The following is a 22296-nucleotide window of genomic DNA, read 5'->3' as shown; positions in this document are numbered from 1 at the left end:
AGAAGCGAGAAATGAGTAAAAAAGATAACGGTAAGAGTTCGCTTTATGTCAGGATGTTTTTCCACTGTAGCAAGCTAAGTGGCGTATCGGACACTCGTATCGAGCGAACGACGCTTGTCAGATCTCACAGATGATAAGTTAGAAAGTTTAGCTAAGAGGCTAACAGCTAACGTTAGCTACATAGCCAGCACGATAAGCTAGCTGACCTGGCTCTCCAAATACGCCCACTTTTACAGCAGGGTACATTTGCTTTTAAGCACCGTATGTGGGATGTATTGTGACGATGTGTAACACATGCAGTACAATAGTTAGGGCTAGGACACCATCAAAGTTATAAATATTAAAAATGACCATTCAAATCTAGCTGTTATTTCTAACTATGTGTAAGGTTTATCAAGTCTAATGTTATATTCATTTTAAGTACCGTTTGTGTCAGGATCATGTTCTCCTGCTGTCACCCACAGGAGCGACACTCATCCTTGCCTACCTGAATGAGAAGAACCGGCCCTACAGTGCTCAGGATGTCTTCTGTAATTTACAAAAGCAGCATGGATTGGGCAAAACGGTGAGATTAACACTTATCCATAACACGCAGTGATGTGTGTGTGAGTGTGTGTGTGTGTAGTCTACAATTAACAATTGATTGCATGTTTGTGATTCACTAGGCAGTGGTCAAAGCCATGGAGCTGCTGGCGCTAGAGGGCAAGATAAAGGAGAAAACATATGGCAAGCAAAAGATTTATTTTGCTGATCAGGTAAGTGTGTTCTGCTGTGGACAGTAGGCACTTAAATTAACATGTGCAAACACTGTTATTTATAACAATCTTGTGTTTCAGTTGAAACTGAAGCTGCTAATCTCTCCCACAGGCTCAGTTCAAAGACGTGAAGGATGCAGACCTGAAGGCCATGGACTGTCAGATCTCAGAGCTCAATGCAGAGGTTCAGTCCTTCACCCAGAGCTGCAGACAGCTAGATGCAGGTGGAGTACACCATTGGTCCCTGCAGGTTTACATTGTACCAAGATATTTGATTTGCACTGTTGTAGGCCACTGGATGTTGCTGTGTTGCATGAGACTCCTCTAGACTGAAGGGACCATGTTTTTGTCGTGCTGCATTTCTATGAAAGGGGATGTTGTGTACATTTGTGTGTAATCTCTGCTAACAGAGGTGAAGGAGCTCAGAAGCTCCCTGACGACAGAGGAAATGATGTCAGAGATCCAAGAGCTGAAAGCAGAGCGCTCTGGGTACAGAGCACGTCTGGAGAAGATAAAGTCGGCCACAAATCATGTCACACCCGAAGAGAAAGAGAAGGTTGGGAATGCAGTTCAGTTACGATCTTAGAAACCTACTGAAGATATGACTGTTTTGTTTTTTTCCCCATGTAGTACACTGATCATAATATTTTAACTTACAGGTTTACAAAGAGCGGGATGTTTATGTGAAAGAGTGGAAAAAGAGGAAGAGATTGGTAATGTATATAGTGCTGCAATAGATCAGCCGACAGACAACTGTGTGTCATTTTATCATTTTTTAAGCAAAAATGCCAAAAAAAATAACTCAAGCTCCGTACTGCCACATTTTAAATATTCAAGTTGAATAAAGATGTCAGTATGATGCAAAATGGAATATTTTGTTCCTCCTATCAGTACTAGTATTACAAGCAGTAAATGGAAAAGGGAGATAAGGAGTTTTGTAGACTTGTGTTTATCATTCAAAGACACAAGGTGTCACCACTAAATTCTTTGTTGTCCTTTGTTCCTCTCAGGCTTCAGACATGATCAATGCAATCCTGGAGGGGTATCCTAAGAGCAAAAAGGAGTTCCTGGTGAGTGAAAGCAGCTCACAAAATCAACTTTCCAAACCTTCACTTCATGCCACCACCTCTGCGTGTTTTTGTTGTTCACAGTACTGATGAATAATATACCTGGTGTTGCCCTCACAGGATGAAGCTGGAGTGGAGACTGATGAGGACTGTAAGGTGGTTGTTCCAAGTACTTGAAAGAACAAGAAAACACTTGATCATCCACTTCATCAATGTGTGCAGTGCTTAGCTAAGAATATAGATGATACATCAGAGCAGTCTGAGCCGCAGGACATCCTTTATTTATATCTTTAATATAAGTTGAATGGGGGGAAAAAACAAACATCTTTTGTAATTGAAAGAACACTTATACAACAATAGCTCTGTCAATTGAGAGACACATCATTAGACAGCACTGAGGGATGCTTGTCACCTCATAGGCAACATTGGTTCATTTTCTCCCTTTTTAAAGCCATAAAACCAATCCTGCGCCTGTGATGAAACTGTCAACGGATTATTCATTACTGTACTTTCTTTGTTGTTCTTATTACATGTTCAAGTCCATCTTTCTGACATTTTCTTTGAAAACTGTACATAAAAGAACCACAATGTGTAAAGCATGGACTATTATTCATGACCTTCAGGTATTACGGGGGTTTGCCCCATTTTTCCCCTCTCCTTTGTTAGTCGTCCTTTGTACTGTTTCTTCACTCAGTATCGCTGCCAAGTTATTAAATGTTCATGACAGTAACGTTTGACGCTGAAGTGCTATCTGAATTTCGTTAACAAAAGAACCAAACTGATTTCTTTCTCAACCATCTTAAAACATTAAAGAGATTTCACAGGTTCATTAGCTGCAGAGATGGCGACCACTGCCCAGCTTTAGGATTTGTCCTTTTCTGTTGTCTTACACACTTTATTTCCATTTTACTTGGGGCAAATTAAACAGGATGTACATTCAATATATTTCTTTACATATGTTGACATCACTCTTTGAATGGTGATATACAGCAGATGGCTTTTATAAAAGAACTAAGAAAAGAAAATACTTGACGCAACAAGACTGGGTAAAACATCAATATTTCCCTGTGATTAAAGTAACAACAGTAAAGCCACTCGTACTCAGATACTGGAAACAAAACTGTCAACATCATGACAAATAACTTTATATCATATGTTTAAAAATCAAAGTATAAAAAAAACTTTAATTCAGTACAGCGGCTGTAAATCTCTGTGCATTGCCCTGTTGATGGTTCTCACCAGGAACCTGTGACTGGTGGAGGGTACAGTGATGGTTTTCAAGAGTCCTGAACAGTCAGAACATTTTCCACTTATTGGTGTTGAAAATCCAAGTGCTGCCGACTATTGTTCTTTGGAATTAACTGTTACTGATCATAAAAGCTGCTGACAAAGTAAATAGCATTTGTCATGTTGGCATTAAAACCACTGAAATTAGAAGAGGAAACTGTTGTAGAGTAAACTGAAAGGTTCATCAAAATCAACACCTTGTATTTAACATCTTCCAAATAAACATACATGTATAACTGCAACTGAATAACTGCCTGTACTTAACAATTGAACATTTAACACAATGTGCGGTGCAGCTCAATTATATATACCAATATTGGTATATATAACAATGATTCAATATATATAACATTGATTCATAAATCTTACACCTTTTTGCTGCCTACATTACACACCTGTCACCCTTGAGATTTCAGCGAATCGTCACAGCTGCGTTTAAGAAAACCTCACATTTTGTCACACTAAAAGGTACAAAAGTTTGTTTTAATCAAACCTCAGTGATAAAATCCTGATGCGCCATACAGCGTGCTCCTGATTGCACAGTTAGGAGAAATGACAGTTACCCTGCAGTAGTAGTATAGTAGTGGAGTATTTTCCATTGTCTGCTACAGTTCAGGAGTGGTGTGTGCGCTGAAGCTGAGAGGAGCCCTTTGGATCCGCATTAGGCTGCAGAGTTATGCTTGACTTTACGGAGGGGAAGGTGTGGGCTCATGAGTTTTTACATCACCCTTCTCTCTATTTCCGTTAGTTAGTTTAATGGCTGCAGAAGCAATACAATCATTAAACTAAATCTTTAAGCATCGTCTTGGTTTTTAATTTATCTCAACGAGGGCAACAGTTACTGCAGACTGTGACTACAACTACACTCTCTCGTCTACCTGATGTATTTAACATACACATTCATTTGCAACCTCCTATTTTTACTTCTGAGATCTCGTGTTTCCCCTGCATTTCTTGGCAGACCAACAGTCAGCAGAGGCTGAAACATACTCAGCTATCTGTATGGATGTACTCTTAAACTCAGAAAGTGGCCCTTCTTAAACATGCAACTGCTCGATCCAATGAAACCTTTCATCTCTGCCCACAGTGTGGGTTGAGGTAATCCAATTGCAGCCAGGAAGTCACTGATGAGCTGAAGTGAGTGTAAATACTGTGGTGTGGCCTGAGGCTGATTGGAGCTTTTACTCCACCCTGAGAGGCCAGAGAAGCCAAAAGTCAATTTCTGGGAGTTCAGTCCAGAGCTTTCACTCGATCAGTAAAGCTGACCATTGAGCTGCTGGAGCACCCCAACAACAAACTCCCTCAGCGTCTAGGAAAGAACAGAAGACGCATACAAGCTACAATCATCTCAACATTAACAAAGCAACACTGATCATTCTTACTGTGTCTGATGCTGCTGTCCACAATGTGTCAAAGTATTATTTACCTGTGGCTTGCAGTGCTCCTCAATCCAGCTGAAAACGCAGGCGGAGAGTTCTTGGAAGCTGCTCACTGAAACGGAATTGCTGAAAGACTGGAACAGGGAGTCCATGATGCTCTGAAAGATGTTGAACTTGACCTGGTCAGACACCTGATCCTCTCCCTGCTGTGGGTTGTTCTGGTGGGCCTTCACTATGTGCTCATAGTTCCTATGAAGAAAGACAATCACTTGTTCACTGGCATTACAAAATATACAATGTAATTAATGATCATGACTGTTTCATAAAGAAATAATTAACATTCTTTCCATACACTAGATGAATTGGTTTGCCTCCACAGCAAGTGTAATATGGTCACAATAAAAATACTAACACAGCATTTAAAGCTTTTATTGGAGCGGATTTTGTTCCACTTTTTGATTTTAGATCTGATTGTACTTTTACTTTATGCTGTGTCAGGGCTGCATTCAAAGCATTTCTTTTTGTCCCAGGTCAGCATTTTTTCTGAATGCAGAACAAGTAGGGAGGTCTCAGTTTGCCAACTATTGGGACTGCAGAGTAAATTATAAGAAAAAAAACTTGACTGAGAAAGTTTGTGAACCACCATCTCACGTTTTCATGATCTTCAGTGCCATCACTTCTTTCCTTAGCACAGAAACTTCCTCCTCTTGCTTCTTCTTTTCTTTGTGAAGAAAATGGATGTAGTCAATTGCTGCAAAAAATAAAACACAGAATTGCATCAGTCAAGGATTTCTTCACTCCACATAGATTTAAGTTTCCATTTTCCAAGAGGTGTTGTCCCTCCACAACCACCTCTCATACACCAAAATGCTGCTACTTCCTCATTTTCCCCTTTTAAAGAAATCGCAGCAGGTGTAGATATCTCTGTTCTGCGTGATGTTTTTGTCTCCATCTTTCTATTTAACTCTGAACATGCAATCTGAACATGCTCATTTATATCTGTGTGTGCCCTTTGTTCTTTTCCATTATTGTCTTCATTGCTTGCTTTGTGTACTGTGAGCATGTTGAGACTGGATCTGTAATTGGGGGCTTTGTGTCACTTGACTTAAGTAAGAAATAAACCAGTGGCCCTGCCAGGTGTTTGTCCCATGTTCAACCAATTAAGCTCCACAGGACTCCATTGGAAAACTACAAGATAATAATGTTAAAAGTGGGACAGAAAATTCTGACCTTTACTGACTTACTCCAATGTACTATCTTACCCTGATAGAGATAGTGAGATGTCAATGATTGAATATTCTTCCAAATTTCCAAATATATACATCAGTTACTTGGGTGACCTGTAAGTGTTCATACAATAAAATTACATCTTACTTTTTTGCAGTACAGTAGCTTTGCTGATCTTCTGTGCTCCCACTGCAAATTCAGATTGCTGTTGGCAGGTTGGCACTATGGACTGGAGGTCATCGTAGCCTTTCTGAAGTAAAAAACAAAAAAAAGAGGTAATTAATAACTGCTGTACAAATACAACTCTCAAAGGTGTATGTGGTGTATGTGTAGTCAGTCACAGGGACCTACATTATCTATTGTAGCCTTACCTTGATTGCGTCCCTTCGCTTCTGCTCAGCCTGTGTGTGCGCTTGTCTCCGTCGATCTTTATACGAGTCCTTATATGAAGTCTCATGTCTGTAGTCACTGTCTTCATCATCTATTCAAGAATATATAAACACTTAGATTAAGAAACATGCCTCTCACCCCTGACTGTGACAGAGAATATCAGGTTGGCAAACTGACAAATGTACAATGAATTATTTTACTAAATAGAACAAAACATACTTGTAATTTGTCTAAAACCATAACAAGATTCCCCCCCAAGACTGGACTTTTTAGCTTCCCAGACAGAAGATTCATTTATAGGTTACTATAACCTGGAGTAAGTCTTCTATCTACTTTCTTCTATCACTGAAATTTTGCCTACACTGGAACATTTGTCATCCCAGCAGGATTCAGAGAAGCTGATTCATGCTTCAATCAAGTTCAATCGATGACTGTAATGCACTTTAAACTGGCCTATGCAAGACATTATCCAACAGAGGTAACTCCCTGCTGATAGAATCTGAACAAAAGCTAAAAAAGATGGAAGACAGTTTTGCATGCACTGCATTGTATTAAACATAATTATACAGTATTTACTCCTCTTACTTTCAAAGCTCTCTATTAGGAAGACTGTCTTTTTATATCTTATTAAGAGTATCTATGTGCTCTGTGATCTATATCGTACTGAGAAGCAAGATGGATTTTTCATTTTACAAGAAGAAGGAAAATGAAGGAAAGCAGGCGCTGACTCCATTTAACAATGAGCTTTTACTTTGAATGAAAGGTGACATACAAATAAGGCCTATTATTCTTAAAAATTCCATTTTTAAATATTTGACAGAATTTACTGTCACTACAAGTACTGTATATGCATTACGGGGAAGTCATTCAAAGTGAAGCAAAACAACAAAGCAAACATTCACATCACATTCTAAATATAGCAGAAATGCTCTCTTAAAACTGACAGCAATGCCAAATCACCTTTGTCACAAACATAATACCTGTATTTGGTACTGAAGAGGCACTTGTCGAGCCAATGCTGTTGGCCCTGGACACAACTGTACCCTTTCTGGCAGTTTCAGCAAAGAAACCTACAGAGCAAGACAGCAGACATCAAAGATCTTTCACAGTGAGACCAGAAATAGATTGACAGGCTAATCTCAGAGACCACAAACACAAGGTCACCATCACATAGCCTAAATATCAAATTATATGACAAACAACGGGATATTAACTGACTGAATACTCACTAGGGTCAAAGCCACTGTCGCTGAAAGCACCGTCTGTCTGCCAAGCCATCACCAGACAACAGAGGATGGAAAAAGGAGAAAATAGAGGCTCAGAGGCTGGAAGAACAAGGGGAAAATTGTGCTGCCCAAAATACATTGACAATGGACCAATAGCTAGCCAGCCTGACAGGCAGTCTAAACCCCCACTGAGCATTGCCCCGATTTGTCCAATTCAAGTGTGCAGGAGGGTAAAGTGCTGCACCAAATTGGTACTTCAATCACAGATCCACTGTTTGATCTAGGGCACCACAACACAATAGTTACTTAAATTTGTGGTTCCCGTTTTTTCCCCCCAATGATTCCAGGGGGCAAAACCCAGAATAATATGTTCAATTTCAACACTAAGTCTGGCTATATGTTTAGGGTGTTTGACAATGACTGTTCTGACCAAAGGTTTCACTCCCTCTCCCTACAGCAGAATCACATTAAAAGAGGGTCTCTGAATAAAGGCTATATTGAATGTTAATGAGTTTGATATGTTTGATCAACAGCTATATTTAGGAGTCCCTGACATTTGGAAGACTGGGAACTATCTTTTTAACGACACCATTTCACAAACGTGTTAATTTACATGACTACAGCTAAGTGGGGTTTTCTATAATAACAGCTAGATTATTACCAGATACGTCATTGAGAAAATGATTATACAACGCCCTGAGGAAAGCTTCGGTCAATACCTCTGACAAAGGGAAGTGGTCCAAGTCATACTGACAAGTATAAAGTTTTCTCATGCCATTTATATGTTAATGAATTATATGTGGTGGGGCTGCAAATAGCAATGAATTTGCAATCTTAGTAATGGTAGTTTTACTGCACCATTTTGGCAGACTCTTCAATAAGTCTGTACTTCACTTTCACATGGATGTTTGACAGAAGGAAATAAGAAATGCAAAAACAGAAATGTCACTTTAGGTGGGTGCAGGTCTATTTTCAGCACACACAAACTCCACACGAGGAACATGAGTTGCCCTTTCAGGACGTTTTGTTTACTTAACTAGCTAACCGCTAATGTTATAGCTTTATGACGTTAGCAAACGTCACCCAGCTAACGTTAGCTGTCAGGCTAACAAAGCCCTGAGCTCCTCCGCAACGTTAGCAAAACTTCAACTTTTAGACAGAACAATGTTTGCCACTCATCACTGCTGTCACAAGGCAGACGGACGAATCAACTTAACAAAACAGTTGAGGTCAACTAAAAGCAGTTACTTACTTTCCAGTGGTCCTCTGGCGACGTTGTTGGGTCAGTCATTTTGGAATGCTAAATAACTAATAGCCCTGCTGCATTCGAGTGCGTCTCGAAAATCTCTACTTCTTCTTAAAAAAGTTTCGGAAAACTGAGCCCCTCCTTTTAAATATCCAAATAAAACAATAAAGACTTCTCGCAGACCCAGTTTTATCAGGGGTAAAAGTTTTAATAATTCGTGTTTGCTTGGATTAATAACTTGCGTCCACGGCTAACGTCATCCCCTAGGAGAACTAATAAGGCCTATTCGTCATTAAACAACTGCTAGTAAAAGTTAGTATTAAGTATGAAAACATTTTTTGTTGCAGGGTCCTTGTCTACTGCACTCAAATAAAACATCTGAATGTCATATGAAGCTATTTGTTCTGATGTCGACGATTATAAATTACAATTTCCGAGGAGACCGCGAATGCAGCAACCATACATGCAGTAGTTTACTACAAACACAGAGGGACGCTGTTGGACAATCCACTCTAGGCTACTTGTCACTCAGGATCTGCCTTTACCATCCATCTGGTCTCAAGGGAAATGACCAATACAAATGTAACCCCAGGCCCATGCAAGTTCAGCTGGCTTCAGGATAATGAATGGCTCCAGTGCAGTGAAAGTGCATTCATGGTAAAGTGGGAGAAAGTTTCCTTTGCTTGTTGGTTCATTTTACATGTTCACCTGCTTGGTTAGCGGCTTCTTTACCTTTGGACACTCTTTCTGCTCTCTTTCATTCCTGTACCTTATCTTACTCATCATTCACCTACTGCATGCATGGTACGCCTAACGGTTACCATGTTTATCTTCCACCCTGTCCTCCACCCCAGGTTCTGTTGCTGTCATGCACAGGAAGTTACTCTTCTGCTTTTGTGCTTCTGTGGTTTCTGTCTGTGTTACAGAATGTGTCACACTTGCCTCTCCTTCCTCTCACACGCAACCTGCTGTACTAACTCACCAGACGAGTTCTCGGTCAACTGGTATAGAGAATAGTGAGTGATACTTCGGTGGGTCTTTTCTTTGAGCCCAGTAGGCCCTAACAAGGCTTGTTAAGTTATTCTCAAAGGTACTTGTAGACTGAGAGGGACAGGTTGATGAGAGGACAGACATGAGGACGAACTACCTTCTTTCATCATCCACCCTGTGCTAAGGACCAAGGCGGGTTCAGTAGACCAGAGGCTTGATGTTCCTCTCCCTGAAGTCCCAAAGACTTGGTTTAATTTAGGCCCGCTTGTTCTTGTCATTTGGAGTGATCACCTTTTGTCACTCTGTTTTGGAATATACTGATTTCCCAGGAGAAAGGGTTATTGTAAAGCTTTCCTCCTGGATTACTTGTGGAGATTAGTGATGGGGAATGCGGCGGCAGGGGGCTTGGAGCAGGAACCGGCTGAGGGCCGAGAGGCCAGGAACTCAGTCGGAGCAGCTTCAGGAATGAGTGACCCCACTCCAACCTTGCAGAAGAAGCAGCCAGCTCCCCCCAAACTGCCCATGCCCCCAGAGGAGGAGTTGGAGGAGCGCTTCAATGTGGTGCTGGTGAGTGGCTACACAGGAGACGAGAAGGCACACACCCTTACTGCACATGAAAACAGAGATTATGTGCTTGGTGTATTGCCAATGCCAGCTATGGTTTTGTTGTAGAGGCTGGGATTTATGCAGGTACATATGATTCAGAGGCACAGAAAAAACAAATCACATCCAATTTGTCACCTCTAATTTAAAGTTGTTATAAGTAGCAAGTGCACTGAGTCCTGTTCTGAACACTTAACCTCTGTGACTGATTTATGCTTTGAACTAAATACAGACTGCAAATGATGTCAGCCTTTTCCCATTTTTTGTCTCACAATCTTTTAGAATATCTAACTCCAGAGGCCCATTCTGTCTGGTGGGTACAGAGAGCCAAACTTAAACTTAAATATCAGCTTTAAATGTGATCCAGCAAAGAGTCATTTGTGCTGTCATATTTGCAGGTTATGAATAACTGCTCCGTTCCAAAGTTGGGATATCACAATAAAAACAATAAAGTTGTTGTTATCAACAAGTTGCCAAATTCATCAAAGTACTTCTGTCCTTCACTGTTATATTTGAAAATCTCAGGCTAGGAACAGTGTGAGTCGAGCATGCTCAGGGCAGCTGGCCCCAAGGGGAAGTTGAGCAACACATTTACATGAGTGAGACCATAAGACCGGAAAACAACTGTTTCACAATTCTGTCAACAGTCTTACAACAAGTTGGAAGACAGAAAATCTCATGATGGATACTATCAATATTTGAGACACCACAAAGAATAACACACACATCAAAATCTATTGTGTAGTACCAGGGATGCTGAAGCACTTAAATCTTTATTTAATTTTTATCCCTCTAGTTAAAGATCTGGTTTTTATTTCTTAAGCTTATCCAAATCATGCATGAGCATAAAACGCTCTAAAACTGTGATGTCATGCTGTATGCACATACAGTAAATGTCACATCATGGGTTATGGGATGGAGCCACATCTTTTGTCTCTGGATGAACAGCATGAAGTGTCCAGCTACTCTGGCAGGTGTATAAATAATGAGTGAACAGATGCTGGCACGTTAGCTAAGCTCCAACTATTTATGTAAAGAGAAAAAAACCTCTCCTCTCTTTGAACCAGTTTAACCATGGGCTTAATTTAAGACAGCGAAGCACAATCCTCATAAACTAAATTACAACAGCAGTAAGGAAGATGTTTCAGAAATTAAAAAGAATATTAGATATCCACTTTACTTAGGGAGTTAGTTGTTTGTGTAATGAAACTTTTGGATGGAGGAAAGCAAGACTTGTTTCTCCTCGTGTGACTATTTCATATAAGTTGACAAAACATCTTCTGAGAATGGAAATGTCATCATATGAGAAGACTTAACAATGTGGTGTGACTTTAGGGTTAACTATTTCACAATATCTATGTGAATCTATCTGCTCGCTCAGAAAATGAACAAAGGTGGCCTGTGCTGTTTCATGCCCTCTCAGGCATTATATGAAAGTATGACCTCACTTCTTCTTTCAGCAAAGTACTTAGAGACATGCCATTCTGTGTCTTCCTTATCTGTGAGAATTCAGAGTCTAATGTTTGCGTAATGAAGGGAATGAGGAATGCACTTTCGTCTTCTTTTCTACATTATTGCTCACACTATATCATGTAAGTTAAGTGAACGTACACTCAAATGTTAATGTGAGTCTTTTGGTTGAGTGTTGTACCATAAAACCCACAATGAGACTCCTCCCTTACCGCACCAACGATGTCACTCCAACTCCCCAGCAGCAAAGCAGGCTTTTCCGTTTTTGCTTCTCTTTTTTTTCTCTTTTTTTTTTTTAAGCGGTGAAAAATAAACTACAAATGACTGCTTGAATGTACACGCTGGTAGATTCAAGATCAACTCCCAGTGTCAACTGAAATCATTAGTCTTAGACAGTAGATCATCACCGCATTTGTCTTGGATCAGGTGCACAAACAGTGACGGGGCTGCTGTAGATTGCAGCCGTGTTGTGAATGTGAAGGAAAATAGTATAAAAAAATATCAAGTCTTAGAGCAAAACATAAATAAGAATGTAATTATTTACTGAATCAGTGACCAAAGAAATAACTTGAACTCTAACAACAACAGTTTTTTTTTTCAAGTATATTTTAATAACTTTTATTCTCAGTCTTTTTTTTCCACACAAACTCCCTAATTAGCTTCTAAATCATTCATAAGACTTAGTTTGGTTTCATTAAACCATTCAGTTCTTAAGCCATTTGAATGGGGGAATAACCTGTAATATCAGGAGTCAAACTTTTCACTGTAGGTTGAGGGCGATAACTCAAAGTGAAATTATAGTTATATGTCAACTCCCTACATGGATGCATCAACCTGCACCAAACAGTTGTGGAGGTGGGGGGTTCTTGATATGTGTAAAATTCTCCATACAGTTGAGAGGATTACAGAAATATACAAATGTATACAAATGTACAAGTATGTGCTCATGTTAAGGCAAAAGTCTAATCTTGTTAGAAAATCCACAAAACAACTGTCTTGGTCTATATTTACATTTTGAACATATAAATAATAAAGTAAAGACACCAGCAATTAAGATTTCACAGTGCTATTTTAAATGACCTAAAAAGAATCATTCAGCTTCCACCTTTTATAAGATAACTGCTAATGCAATATATGGCAACTGTGGGAACCTCAGGCTTTTCTGGCAGAGGGATTTGAATTTGAACAGTGATGAAGACTCTTGGGCAAAGATCATTTCCAGTGCAGGCTGCTTTACAAGAGAAGCACAGGGAAAATGTACACACTATAAGATACCTCATTATATTATTTTACACCTGCACGTCTTCAGTGCAGAGTTGACGCGGTGCTGTTTATGTTCTTGTTTATGTGTTTGTTTCTTTGTCTTTTGTCTTTTGTACTTGTTCACTTTTCTTAATGTTCCTTCAAAAAACTCAATAAAAACATAAATGACAAAAAAAAGAAACCAACAATTAAATAAAAATGGCTGATAGTGGAATGAATTTTCTTAATTTTATTTGTGCCTTGTTGCATCAACATCTTTATTTTTATTAAAGGTTGCATTGTAGTGTAAAATTTGACACATCCTCATCATGTGCCGAAAGGCTCTAAGATGAGCTCAATAATTCCTTTATTGTGACCAAAGATATTTCTTTTCTGGCGTACATGGTGCCTACTGACAACCATCAATACATACATGTAAACACTGAGTCATCTTTGCTTCCGGCAGGTAGTTAACGCCCTTCTGCTCAGCACGAAGTGGTTTGGTAGATTTGAATATTGTTGCATAAGCAGGAAAGACATTACAACATTTAACATTTGTGTGCTGAAAGATCCTAAAGTGTGATAAATAAGAAATTGTGGTTTCTTTTTACTCAGAGTCATATTAAATGTAACAATAAAATGTATTTCATCAGATTCTTTAGACTGAAACAGCATCTCTCTTTTGCTCTCTCTTCTAGAGCTACATGAACTTGCCTCCAGATAAACTGAAGCTGTTGAGTCAGTATGACAATGAAAAGAAGTGGGAACTAGTCTGTGATCAGGTAAGACCTTTTGTTTTGTTGAAATGAGCTCATCATACATGTCATCCAACTGAGCACCGCTGCCTTCACTGGGTTGAGAGAGAGTTGACATAAAGTACATAAACACCCAAAATGGATATGTGGTAAAGAGCAGAGTGCACTGTGGAAACCTTGCAGCACAGTTTCTGTGGTTGCAAATGATAGAGGCGTCGGCATGGAAACAGAGAGCGGTTTGTGTCTGTTGTGTTTACTTGCACATAATAGCAATAATAGCTTCAGATGCTGTGTGCTGGTAAATGTGTCTCCAGTCCAGTCGTCTCTCAGGGTTGTTGATAGAATCACCTCAGTCAAAATCTCCCCTTGACTCAGTTCTCTGTGAATCATTCTTCCCCAGGAGCGTTTCCAGGTGAAGAGCCCCCCATCCACTTACCTGACTAAGATCAAGAGCTTCTACCAGGATCAAGGAGGGGTGTCTCGCAGGGTCGGTGTAAAGCATCATCTTCCATTCAAATTTGACACACCTTTAATTTCATATCAGCACAATTATGCGTTGGTTCAAACCCCTTCTGCTTCTTTAGCTGAAGAAACGGATCCAAGATGCCACCCAAGTCCTTAAAGATTTGGAGATATCCCTTCGCACCAATCACATTGGGTGAGCATGATAAGTTAGGGTGGGCCCCACTTGATGTTTATTTGATAATAATTGGTGTGTAGTTTGATAGGTAGGTAGTTTTTGTTAAGCCCTTTATCAACTTTTAGTTCTTTTTTAAAAGCATTTTTAGTATAGTATGTGTTTTTATGTTACTGTTTACATTTTTGACTTGTTAGTAACGCCTGTCACTGTTTCCACAAGCCACAATTACAGGATGATTGTGAAAGTTCAAATGTAGTGAAACAGTGGCACATAAAGTCATAAAGTCAGCAAACTGGCTCAGTAATGGCAGTTGCACAACGATAAATATCTAGTTTGCCAGCATTAGCCACCATAAGCTACTGGTCATACTAGACCAAGTAAGGTTGAAACAGAAAAATCTTTGAGTGTATTGAATTGAGAGTGCAGTTTATTTCTTAGGAACTGAACATTTCTCTTGTCCAATCCAGTCTGAGTACAGAATCTGTAACATATACTATACAAAATATTTCTGTATCAGTGTTTCATTCCTCACTCTTTATTTTGCTTTGGGTATTTTTGTAGATGGGCCCAAGAGTTTCTCAATGAGCAGAACAAAGGTTTGGATGTTCTGGTGGAATACCTGTCCCATGCACAAAGTGACGCCTCGTGAGTACCAGCAGGGTGTGAAAACTCTGACGATGCTCTTACAATGAAGTTATTTATCACCATGGATGTTTATATTCTTTAGGTTTGATGTGGAGAGTGTTGAAAATGGTGGCACCCTGTCAGAGAGGGGAAAACCAGCAGAGAAGTCAATGGAAGACTTGACCAAGAGCTCCAGCAGCTCTCAGTCACATGGTATGACCAGAGCTGCTCGTGCACTGACTGTAAGGTAAGAAGCTCCAGACCTGATAGATTATTGAGGAACAGCATCTCTGAGAAACAGACTTCCAGACCCAGAGATGTCTACCAATGATATGATCATATAAATATATATATATAGTGCACCCCACATCATGAATTCTTATTAAAGAATATGCAGTTGCACATATAGTCAGAAAATACAATCATGCAAGGGAGAAGTGGTGTGACGGTGGCATATTTTAGTGCCACAGAGGTGACCAGATGCCATTTTGTCATATTCTTGGAGGTGCTGAACTGTGTCAAACTAAACCTCAAAATAAAAAACCCCCTGCACATTTCTGAAACTGAAACAAACAGTGCAGCAGACTAAATGTCTTTTTAACTTAATCAGTGCGCCTTTATTATTCATTGTATAGCACTCTATTTGTGCTGCCCTTCTTATAAAATTTCATGGCCATCTTATTGCTCGACAGCAGTTCCTCTTGAAACGGAGACATTCCAACCATGACAAATGCCTCAATTTCTCACACACTCATTCATTCATATGCTTTGCTCATTTGTTGAGTATCTTTTTTTTCCTTTCCACCTGATGCCACATCTCAGCTGTCAGGCAGACACAGCGGATGTCTAAAGCAGTGCTGGGAGTCTTGTTATAAATGGCTAACTAGCAGTTCAGGGCCTAAGCTCTTCTGTTCGAGCATTTATTCATGTGTCTGTACACTTGTTGTCCCTCCACAGAATAAGCTCCACTCTGGGGAACAGGATGCATAAGAAAGCCCATTCATCCAACCAGAGAGACGATGTACATGTGTGCATAATGTGCCTGCGAGCCATCATGAACTACCAGGTAGAGCCATAACATACTCTGCTGTCATAAAAATGTGTACATAAAGGAGGTGAAATCTTTTGCCAGTGTTTTTGTTTTAAAAAGTCTTAAAAAAACTTTTTTGCAATGTACTTTTCCTGAACACTTTTCCTGCTTCTTTTGACACATCAGCTTTCTTGGGGCAGCTGTTCATGCTTTTTTCTTGTGCTTTCAGTCTGGTTTTAACCAGGTGATGACTCACCCGCGCTGTGTGAACGAGATCACCCTCAGCCTCAACAGCAGGAATCCCAGGTGAGTGCATTTGTGTGTGAGACAAAGTGTGTGTTACCTGTCTGTTTTATACATATCTAACCCTTCCTACGCTGCGACAGGACCAAAGCCCTCGTGTTGGAGTTGCTGGCTGCCGTGTGTCTTGTCAGAGGAGGACATGACATCATTCTCTGTGCTTTTGACAACTTCAAAGAGGTGAAATTAGTTTTTTATTAGAAATGTTACCATATCGCGATGGCCTCATTTGACATTTGCTTGTTCAGTCATACCCTTGTTCCAGACTTCCCCTCTACGATTACTCATCTTGTGACTGAACCCATCCACCCCTCACATGCACTGGTGGTTGTAATTTTAGCATATGAAACAGTCATGCAAGTGTGTGTAAATGTAAGGGCAGTGCAAGGGTAAGAAATAAACCCTATTTATGTATTAGATATAACTTTTATATTTTGAATTTGTGCACCTCTTATGCTCCCATTTGGGCAACAATTAAAATGCGTATTTAGATAAGTTTCTCTTGTTTCTCAGGTAAGCAGAGAAAAGAACCGCTTCGAGAAGTTGATGGAGTACTTCATCAATGATGACAGCAACATTGACTTCATGGTGGGTCCACAGATTTACTACCTACACACTGGCTGACTGTTTAAGTCGTGGATGTTCTTGAGATTTAATTGTCATTGTGTCTCCAGGTGGCTTGCATGCAGTTCATAAACATCGTGGTCCATTCAGTGGAGAACATGAACTTCCGTGTGCATCTACAGTACGAGTTCACTCACCTCGGATTAGACAAGTATCTAGAGGTGAACATGCATAAAATCTCAATGTGAAAGAGGTCGCTTGTAATGATGAACCTACAGAGAATTATCACCCAAATCTTTCTAGTTTCAGCTCATTATTTAGCTGTTTGGCATAAAACTTTACTGTTTAAAGTAACTTGTGTGGTCAATTCTAATGCCCATTCTCTTCCTCATTTAATAGTGGCTGCTGCATGCTCAGTCAGTTTTCCCTTTACTGACGACAACCTGTAAACATGCAATATATATCATATCATTCTCTATCATAGTTATTATAAGTTATAATTTATTCCTGTCATTATTGTGTGTGTTCGTGTGTTAGAATCTGAAGCTAACAGAAAGCGAGAAGCTGCAGGTCCAGATCCAGGCTTACCTGGACAATGTGTTGGATGTAGGAGCCCTGCTGGAGGATGCTGAGAACAGAGGAGGGGTTCTGGAGCATGTGGACAAACTGCAGGAACACAACGAACAGGTCCGCCACAAATGACAGAAAAATAGGAATCTCGCCGAACAAAAAGAGACTTTGATGTTGCGATGTTAAGGTCGTGTTGTCTGTGTTGCAGCTGACTGTCCAGCTTCAGGAAATTGCAGATCAGACTACAGAAAGAATATCTGAACTTGAGACTCAGCTCATGCAGGCCACCAAGGAGACTGAGCTGCTCAAAGTAAGTGCTTCTCCATGATATGTACAGTATTTAAGAAGATTAATTAGCCAGGCAGGGTGTACAGTTATTAGTTATAATGAGGTCAAAAGAGTGGCAGTTCACTTTATTTTAATAATCTTAATATGAAAGTAAAATCTAATCATCCTCAATATAAAATAGAAAAGATGAGAGTACTTGCACTTGTCCAATAAATCTGTAAATGACCTTGAATTTCAGCCATATTATGGCTCTGGCAATGTCGGTCTCCTGGTCGGTCGGTTGGTCCAGACTGAAATGTCTCAATAATTACTTGATAGATGGCCATAAATGTTGTACAGACATTCATGTTTCAGAGAAGTTGACTCCTAATGAGTTCAGTGATCTCCTGATTTCTCCTCTAGGGCCACCATCAGCTTGACCCTTTCCTGCATGACTGTACACTCTTCTACATCTGTTTTAAAGCCTGAAGACAGACTCTGTATTACAGTCTCTTTGTGGAGATAAGTTATGTTTCTAAATTTTTGTTTGTGTCTAATAGGAAAGCCTGCGAGAGTCCTGTTCCCAGGTTAGCGGCTTGCAGCAGAGAGAACGGGAACGGGAGCTGGACAGGGAGAGGGAGAAGGACAGGGAGCGTCTAGGCACCTCCACCCCTCAGACATCTTCAGAGCTGGAGCAGAAGTTGCAGGAGCTACAGGACAAGGGGCTGATCCGACTGGGACGCAGTGCCTCTGGAGGTCTGGACATCCAAGTTGTGCCTGTCACAGTGGTCAAATACGTCCAAGCCCCAGCCTCAGCCGCCCAGCCCGCTGCTCTGGGCTCGGTCACTGATTCTGCTTCCCCACCGTCCAGCCTTCCGGTCTCTGCCCCTCCGCCACCTCCCCCCCTTCCTGGTGGTCCAGGGGAGGTTATATCTCCTCCTCCACCGCCTCCACCTCCACCTCTACCAGGAGCTTTTGGTGCTGTGCCCCCACCTCCTCCTCCCCCACCTGGTGCTGTGCCCCCACCTCCTCCTCCTCCCCCACCTGGTGCTGGACCACCACCTCCTCCTCCCCCGCCTGGTGCTGGACCCCCACCTCCGCCTCCCCTGGCTGGTGCTGGACCCTCACCTCCGCCTCCCCCGGCAGGAGGTGGACCTCCGCCCCCTCCTGGAGCACCAAACACTGGTAAGGAGACAGAAGAATGTAAAGTACTGAAAGCTGTCATGAGTTTGTCATAGTGGAAGTAAAGATCTTATTTGTTTGATCGTTCCTCTTCTCTTTCCTCAGGGCTTAAGAGCAAGAAGCCCATTCAGACCAAATACAGGATGCCATTGTTAAACTGGCAGCCCTTAAAACCAAACCAAGTGACAGGCACCGTCTTCAACGAACTGGATGACGAGCAGGTCTTAGGGGTAAGAAGATGCTTGCACTTGCACTGTACAGTTAGTCCTGTCAGAAAACTGCAGTTTGGAAATACCTTTTTTCATCCTGACCTTCTCAGCTTCCTCTCTCTGCCTCTCATTCTGTCTACATCAGGAGTTGAACATGGATATGTTTGAGGAACATTTTAAGACGAGGGCCCAGGGTACTCCAACAGACTTATCCAATATCAAGAAGAAGTTGGTCCAGAAGGCCCCCAGCAAGACGTCCTTGATTGACCCCAACAAGGCCAAGAATCTGGCCATCACTTTACGCAAGGGAGGAATGAACCCATCTGTTATCTGCACCGCCATAGAGATGTATGTGCTCCATGGAAAACCTGTTGCATTGTTGACGTTTCTGAGCTATCCTCCATTCTCTCTCTCATACATAACCTGGTGTGACTTTCATTACTCTTCTGTACAGGTATGACCAGCAGTCTTTGTCCATAGACTTCCTGGAATTACTCGAGCACTTCATACCATCAGATTTTGAGATGAAGCTGCTGGTTAACTACGAGAAGGATGGCCGACCGCTGGAGGAGCTGACTAATGAGGACCAATTCATATTACGCTTTGGGAAGATTCCTCGTCTGCAGAAGCGAATAAACACTCTCACTTTCATGGGCAACTTCCCGGAGACTGTCAAACGTCTGCAGCCGGTCAGTTTGTCAAATGCATTGTAACTTTGACTGAAAGAGAGTGAGATTCTTAAACAGATTTTGCTTTTACTTCTTCTGCAGCAACTGAACTCCATCATTTCTGCGTCCATGTCCATCAAGTCTTCAACCAAACTGAAAAAGATCTTAGAAGTAAGTCAAAGAGAATACAACATGCTGATGCAGCTTTCAAATATGTGGTTCTGCATAAGTCATCTCGTGTGTTCTCCTTCAGATTGTTCTCGCCTTTGGCAACTACATGAACAGCAGTAAGAGGGGTGCAGCGTACGGTTTTCGACTGCAGAGTCTGGACCTCGTGAGTAGCCTTTGTTTGTACATTTAAAGCAACTTTTGAAAGAAGAAATTACATATTCCTCCTTTTACAAATCAAAAGTTGAATCCATAAGCAATAAAATGAACCTTAGTTCAATTCAATACACTCAAGCTTTTAACCATTTTAACCACTTTTAACCATACTTGGTTTGGTATGACCAAAGTAGCTAATGTTGCAAACTTTAGACGGTTATTGCTGTGTAACTGACATTACTGCTGTTTGCTGACTTTATGACTATTGATAAAGTTTTACCATTATCCTAAAATTGCCACAAGAGGTCACAGCTGTTAAGTATAAGTTACTAGTCGTGATTTAAGAGGACTTAAATAAATAAATCAACTTTGTCAACATCTTCACTTTTCAGCTCTTGGAGACCAAGTCAACAGACCGTTCGCAGACGCTGCTTCACTTCATCACCAGTATCATCCAGGAAAAATACCCCGACTTGGCCAACTTCCACACTGAGCTACACTTTGTAGACAAGGCAGCCCTGGGTACACTCACACAAACAGTCAAACAGGCTGTCCAGTTATGTAGCTTGTGATTTAAACTGGGAGCAGTACTAAACTCAATTCTGTTTCTTTCCTAGTATCACTGGATGGCATTCTTCAGGATATCCGCTCACTAGAACGGGGAATGGAAATGACAAAGAAGGAATTCCTGGTGCAGGATGACAGCCCAGTGTTGAAGGAATTCATCAAAACCAACAGCGAGCAGCTGGAATATTTGATCAAAGACAGCAAAACAGCACAGGTTAGCCTGCAATTCATATCAACACACAACTCCTTTCATGCTTTCAGACATATATTTTATGTTGTTGTCTGCCTGTGTCCCTCCAGGAGGCATACGTCTCTGTGGTCGAGTATTTCGGAGAGAACCCCAAAACCACGCAGCCTTCCACGTTTTTCCCGTTGTTTGCGCGCTTGATAAAGGCATATAAGGTGAGGATGTGTGGTAGGTTTCCGATTTGGATCCATTAAAACTGTTGCATTGCATGTTAATCCTTGTGCCCTTGATTGAACACAGACAGCACAGCAAGAGATTGAGAAGAAAAAGAAAATGGAGATTGAGGGCAGTGAGGAAAAAGAGTCATCATCTCCGAACAAGGCCGGGGTACAAAAGGTAAGATATTACAGGTCCATCAGAGATTTGTATTAACTAGTTTTTTATTAGTGGCCTATGTGTTAAGTATGTAAGTACTGTTATATCAGAAATACTTCATACAGCATAAAACATCTAAAACAAATGTGAGACTAAAAACCACGACACTCAAACTCTTAGTATGTAGGAAATCTACTTTGATTTCAAATGCTTTTATTTTTGGACTTTTGCTAGGGGCCTATGATGCCTAAGATGCCCCAGATGGACCTGATAGCTGAGCTGAAGAAGAGGCAGGTGAAACCTCAGGTCCGCGAGGGGAAGGACGGTGCCCTGGAGGACATCATCACAGGTAAGCTAAGGTGGCGCTTCCTGGAGGAGTGGTGATATTTTAGGGATGTGTGCCACATGTTCTGATGTTTACGTGCTGTCGACACTCTTTGCTCTGCCTCAGATTTGAGGAACACACCATACAGGCGGACAGATGGTCGACGGCCAGCGCAGCGCCAGGACACTTGAGCCACTTCTGGTCCAAGACTTTTTACAAACTGGAATCACACTCAAGCATACAGACAAAAGAGCAAGTTTTAAAACAAACTGTATATACAGTATATGAAAATATAGATTAGCCATGTGGCAGTGTGTATTTTTGCCAACATTTTAGTGTGTATTTGCTGTGTAAATAGAACTGGAACTGAAGTTTGAACTATTTTATATTTTTTAATACAACAGTCCATGAATTGGATTCTAAATCTTGCTAAAAAACAATTTATTATTTCCGTGGCACCTCACTGCTTTGTATGCCCTAAATTTACTGTGTTGTTACTTATTAAGTGATAAAAATAAACCTATTTTAACTGTTGTTTCTGTATTTGTATTTTCTCTACAAAATGAGGGCTCAAAACATCAAAACACCTGAATCAATCCCTAACAAAAGTTAGTATCCACATTTCCTGTTGCTGAAGACAATGCTCTCATTTCCTGACAAGACAACATAAACAAGTCATTATGAAGCAAATTCAGACGCCGGCACTGTACAAGAGAGCTGCACTTTATTGGACACACAATCACAGCAAATTATGTACAAAAGAAGGCAGGTTCAACTGCCTACTGTCTTCTCACAGGAAAAACACACACATTTCTCACAGAATATCA

General features: G+C 40.8%; 3 protein-coding genes across 4 annotated transcripts; 2 read left to right on the top strand and 1 right to left on the bottom strand.

Moving 5' to 3' along the window:
• The first annotated feature begins 11 nt into the window (after window positions 1-11).
• psmc3ip (PSMC3 interacting protein) lies at window positions 12-2554 on the top strand. Its single transcript, XM_070923534.1, has 8 exons — window positions 12-30; window positions 465-565; window positions 666-755; window positions 868-979; window positions 1166-1311; window positions 1415-1468; window positions 1766-1825; window positions 1943-2554. Exons 1-8 carry the CDS (start codon window positions 12-14, stop codon window positions 1997-1999), a joined length of 639 nt encoding a protein of 212 aa, XP_070779635.1. The 3' UTR covers window positions 2000-2554.
• A 1596-nt stretch (window positions 2555-4150) lies between these two features.
• mlx (MAX dimerization protein MLX) lies at window positions 4151-8651 on the bottom strand. Of its 2 annotated transcripts, XM_070923532.1 has the most exons (8): window positions 8584-8651; window positions 7335-7371; window positions 7086-7175; window positions 6087-6196; window positions 5863-5965; window positions 5140-5239; window positions 4536-4737; window positions 4151-4418 (listed from the first exon to the last, which is right to left on the bottom strand). In XM_070923532.1, exons 1-8 carry the CDS (start codon window positions 8620-8622, stop codon window positions 4362-4364), a joined length of 738 nt encoding a protein of 245 aa, XP_070779633.1. In that variant the 5' UTR covers window positions 8623-8651; the 3' UTR covers window positions 4151-4361. The 2 variants fall into 2 exon arrangements, with proteins under 2 accessions (XP_070779633.1, XP_070779634.1); XM_070923533.1 differs by lacking the exon at window positions 7086-7175 and having other exon boundaries at window positions 7335-7367; window positions 8580-8622.
• Window positions 8652-9948: 1297 nt separating this feature from the next.
• fmnl1a (formin-like 1a) lies at window positions 9949-22003 on the top strand. The gene is made up of 25 exons (XM_070922476.1): window positions 9949-10134; window positions 13581-13664; window positions 14038-14124; window positions 14222-14295; window positions 14839-14922; window positions 15005-15148; window positions 15859-15967; window positions 16161-16237; window positions 16318-16411; window positions 16745-16819; window positions 16906-17016; window positions 17333-17482; window positions 17574-17675; window positions 18193-18817; window positions 18920-19044; window positions 19169-19371; window positions 19478-19712; window positions 19794-19862; window positions 19945-20025; window positions 20408-20537; window positions 20633-20796; window positions 20883-20984; window positions 21070-21165; window positions 21379-21493; window positions 21596-22003. The coding sequence occupies exons 1-25, from the start codon at window positions 9949-9951 to the stop codon at window positions 21658-21660; spliced, it is 3387 nt and encodes a 1128-aa protein (XP_070778577.1). The 3' UTR covers window positions 21661-22003.
• The last annotated feature ends 293 nt before the right edge of the window (window positions 22004-22296 follow it).

Source organism: Enoplosus armatus, chromosome 17, assembly GCF_043641665.1.
Source record: "Enoplosus armatus isolate fEnoArm2 chromosome 17, fEnoArm2.hap1, whole genome shotgun sequence".
Taxonomy (NCBI): domain Eukaryota; kingdom Metazoa; phylum Chordata; class Actinopteri; order Centrarchiformes; family Enoplosidae; genus Enoplosus; species Enoplosus armatus.
Note: the sequence above shows the minus strand (reverse complement) of the source record. Positions and strands in the feature narration are given on the sequence as shown.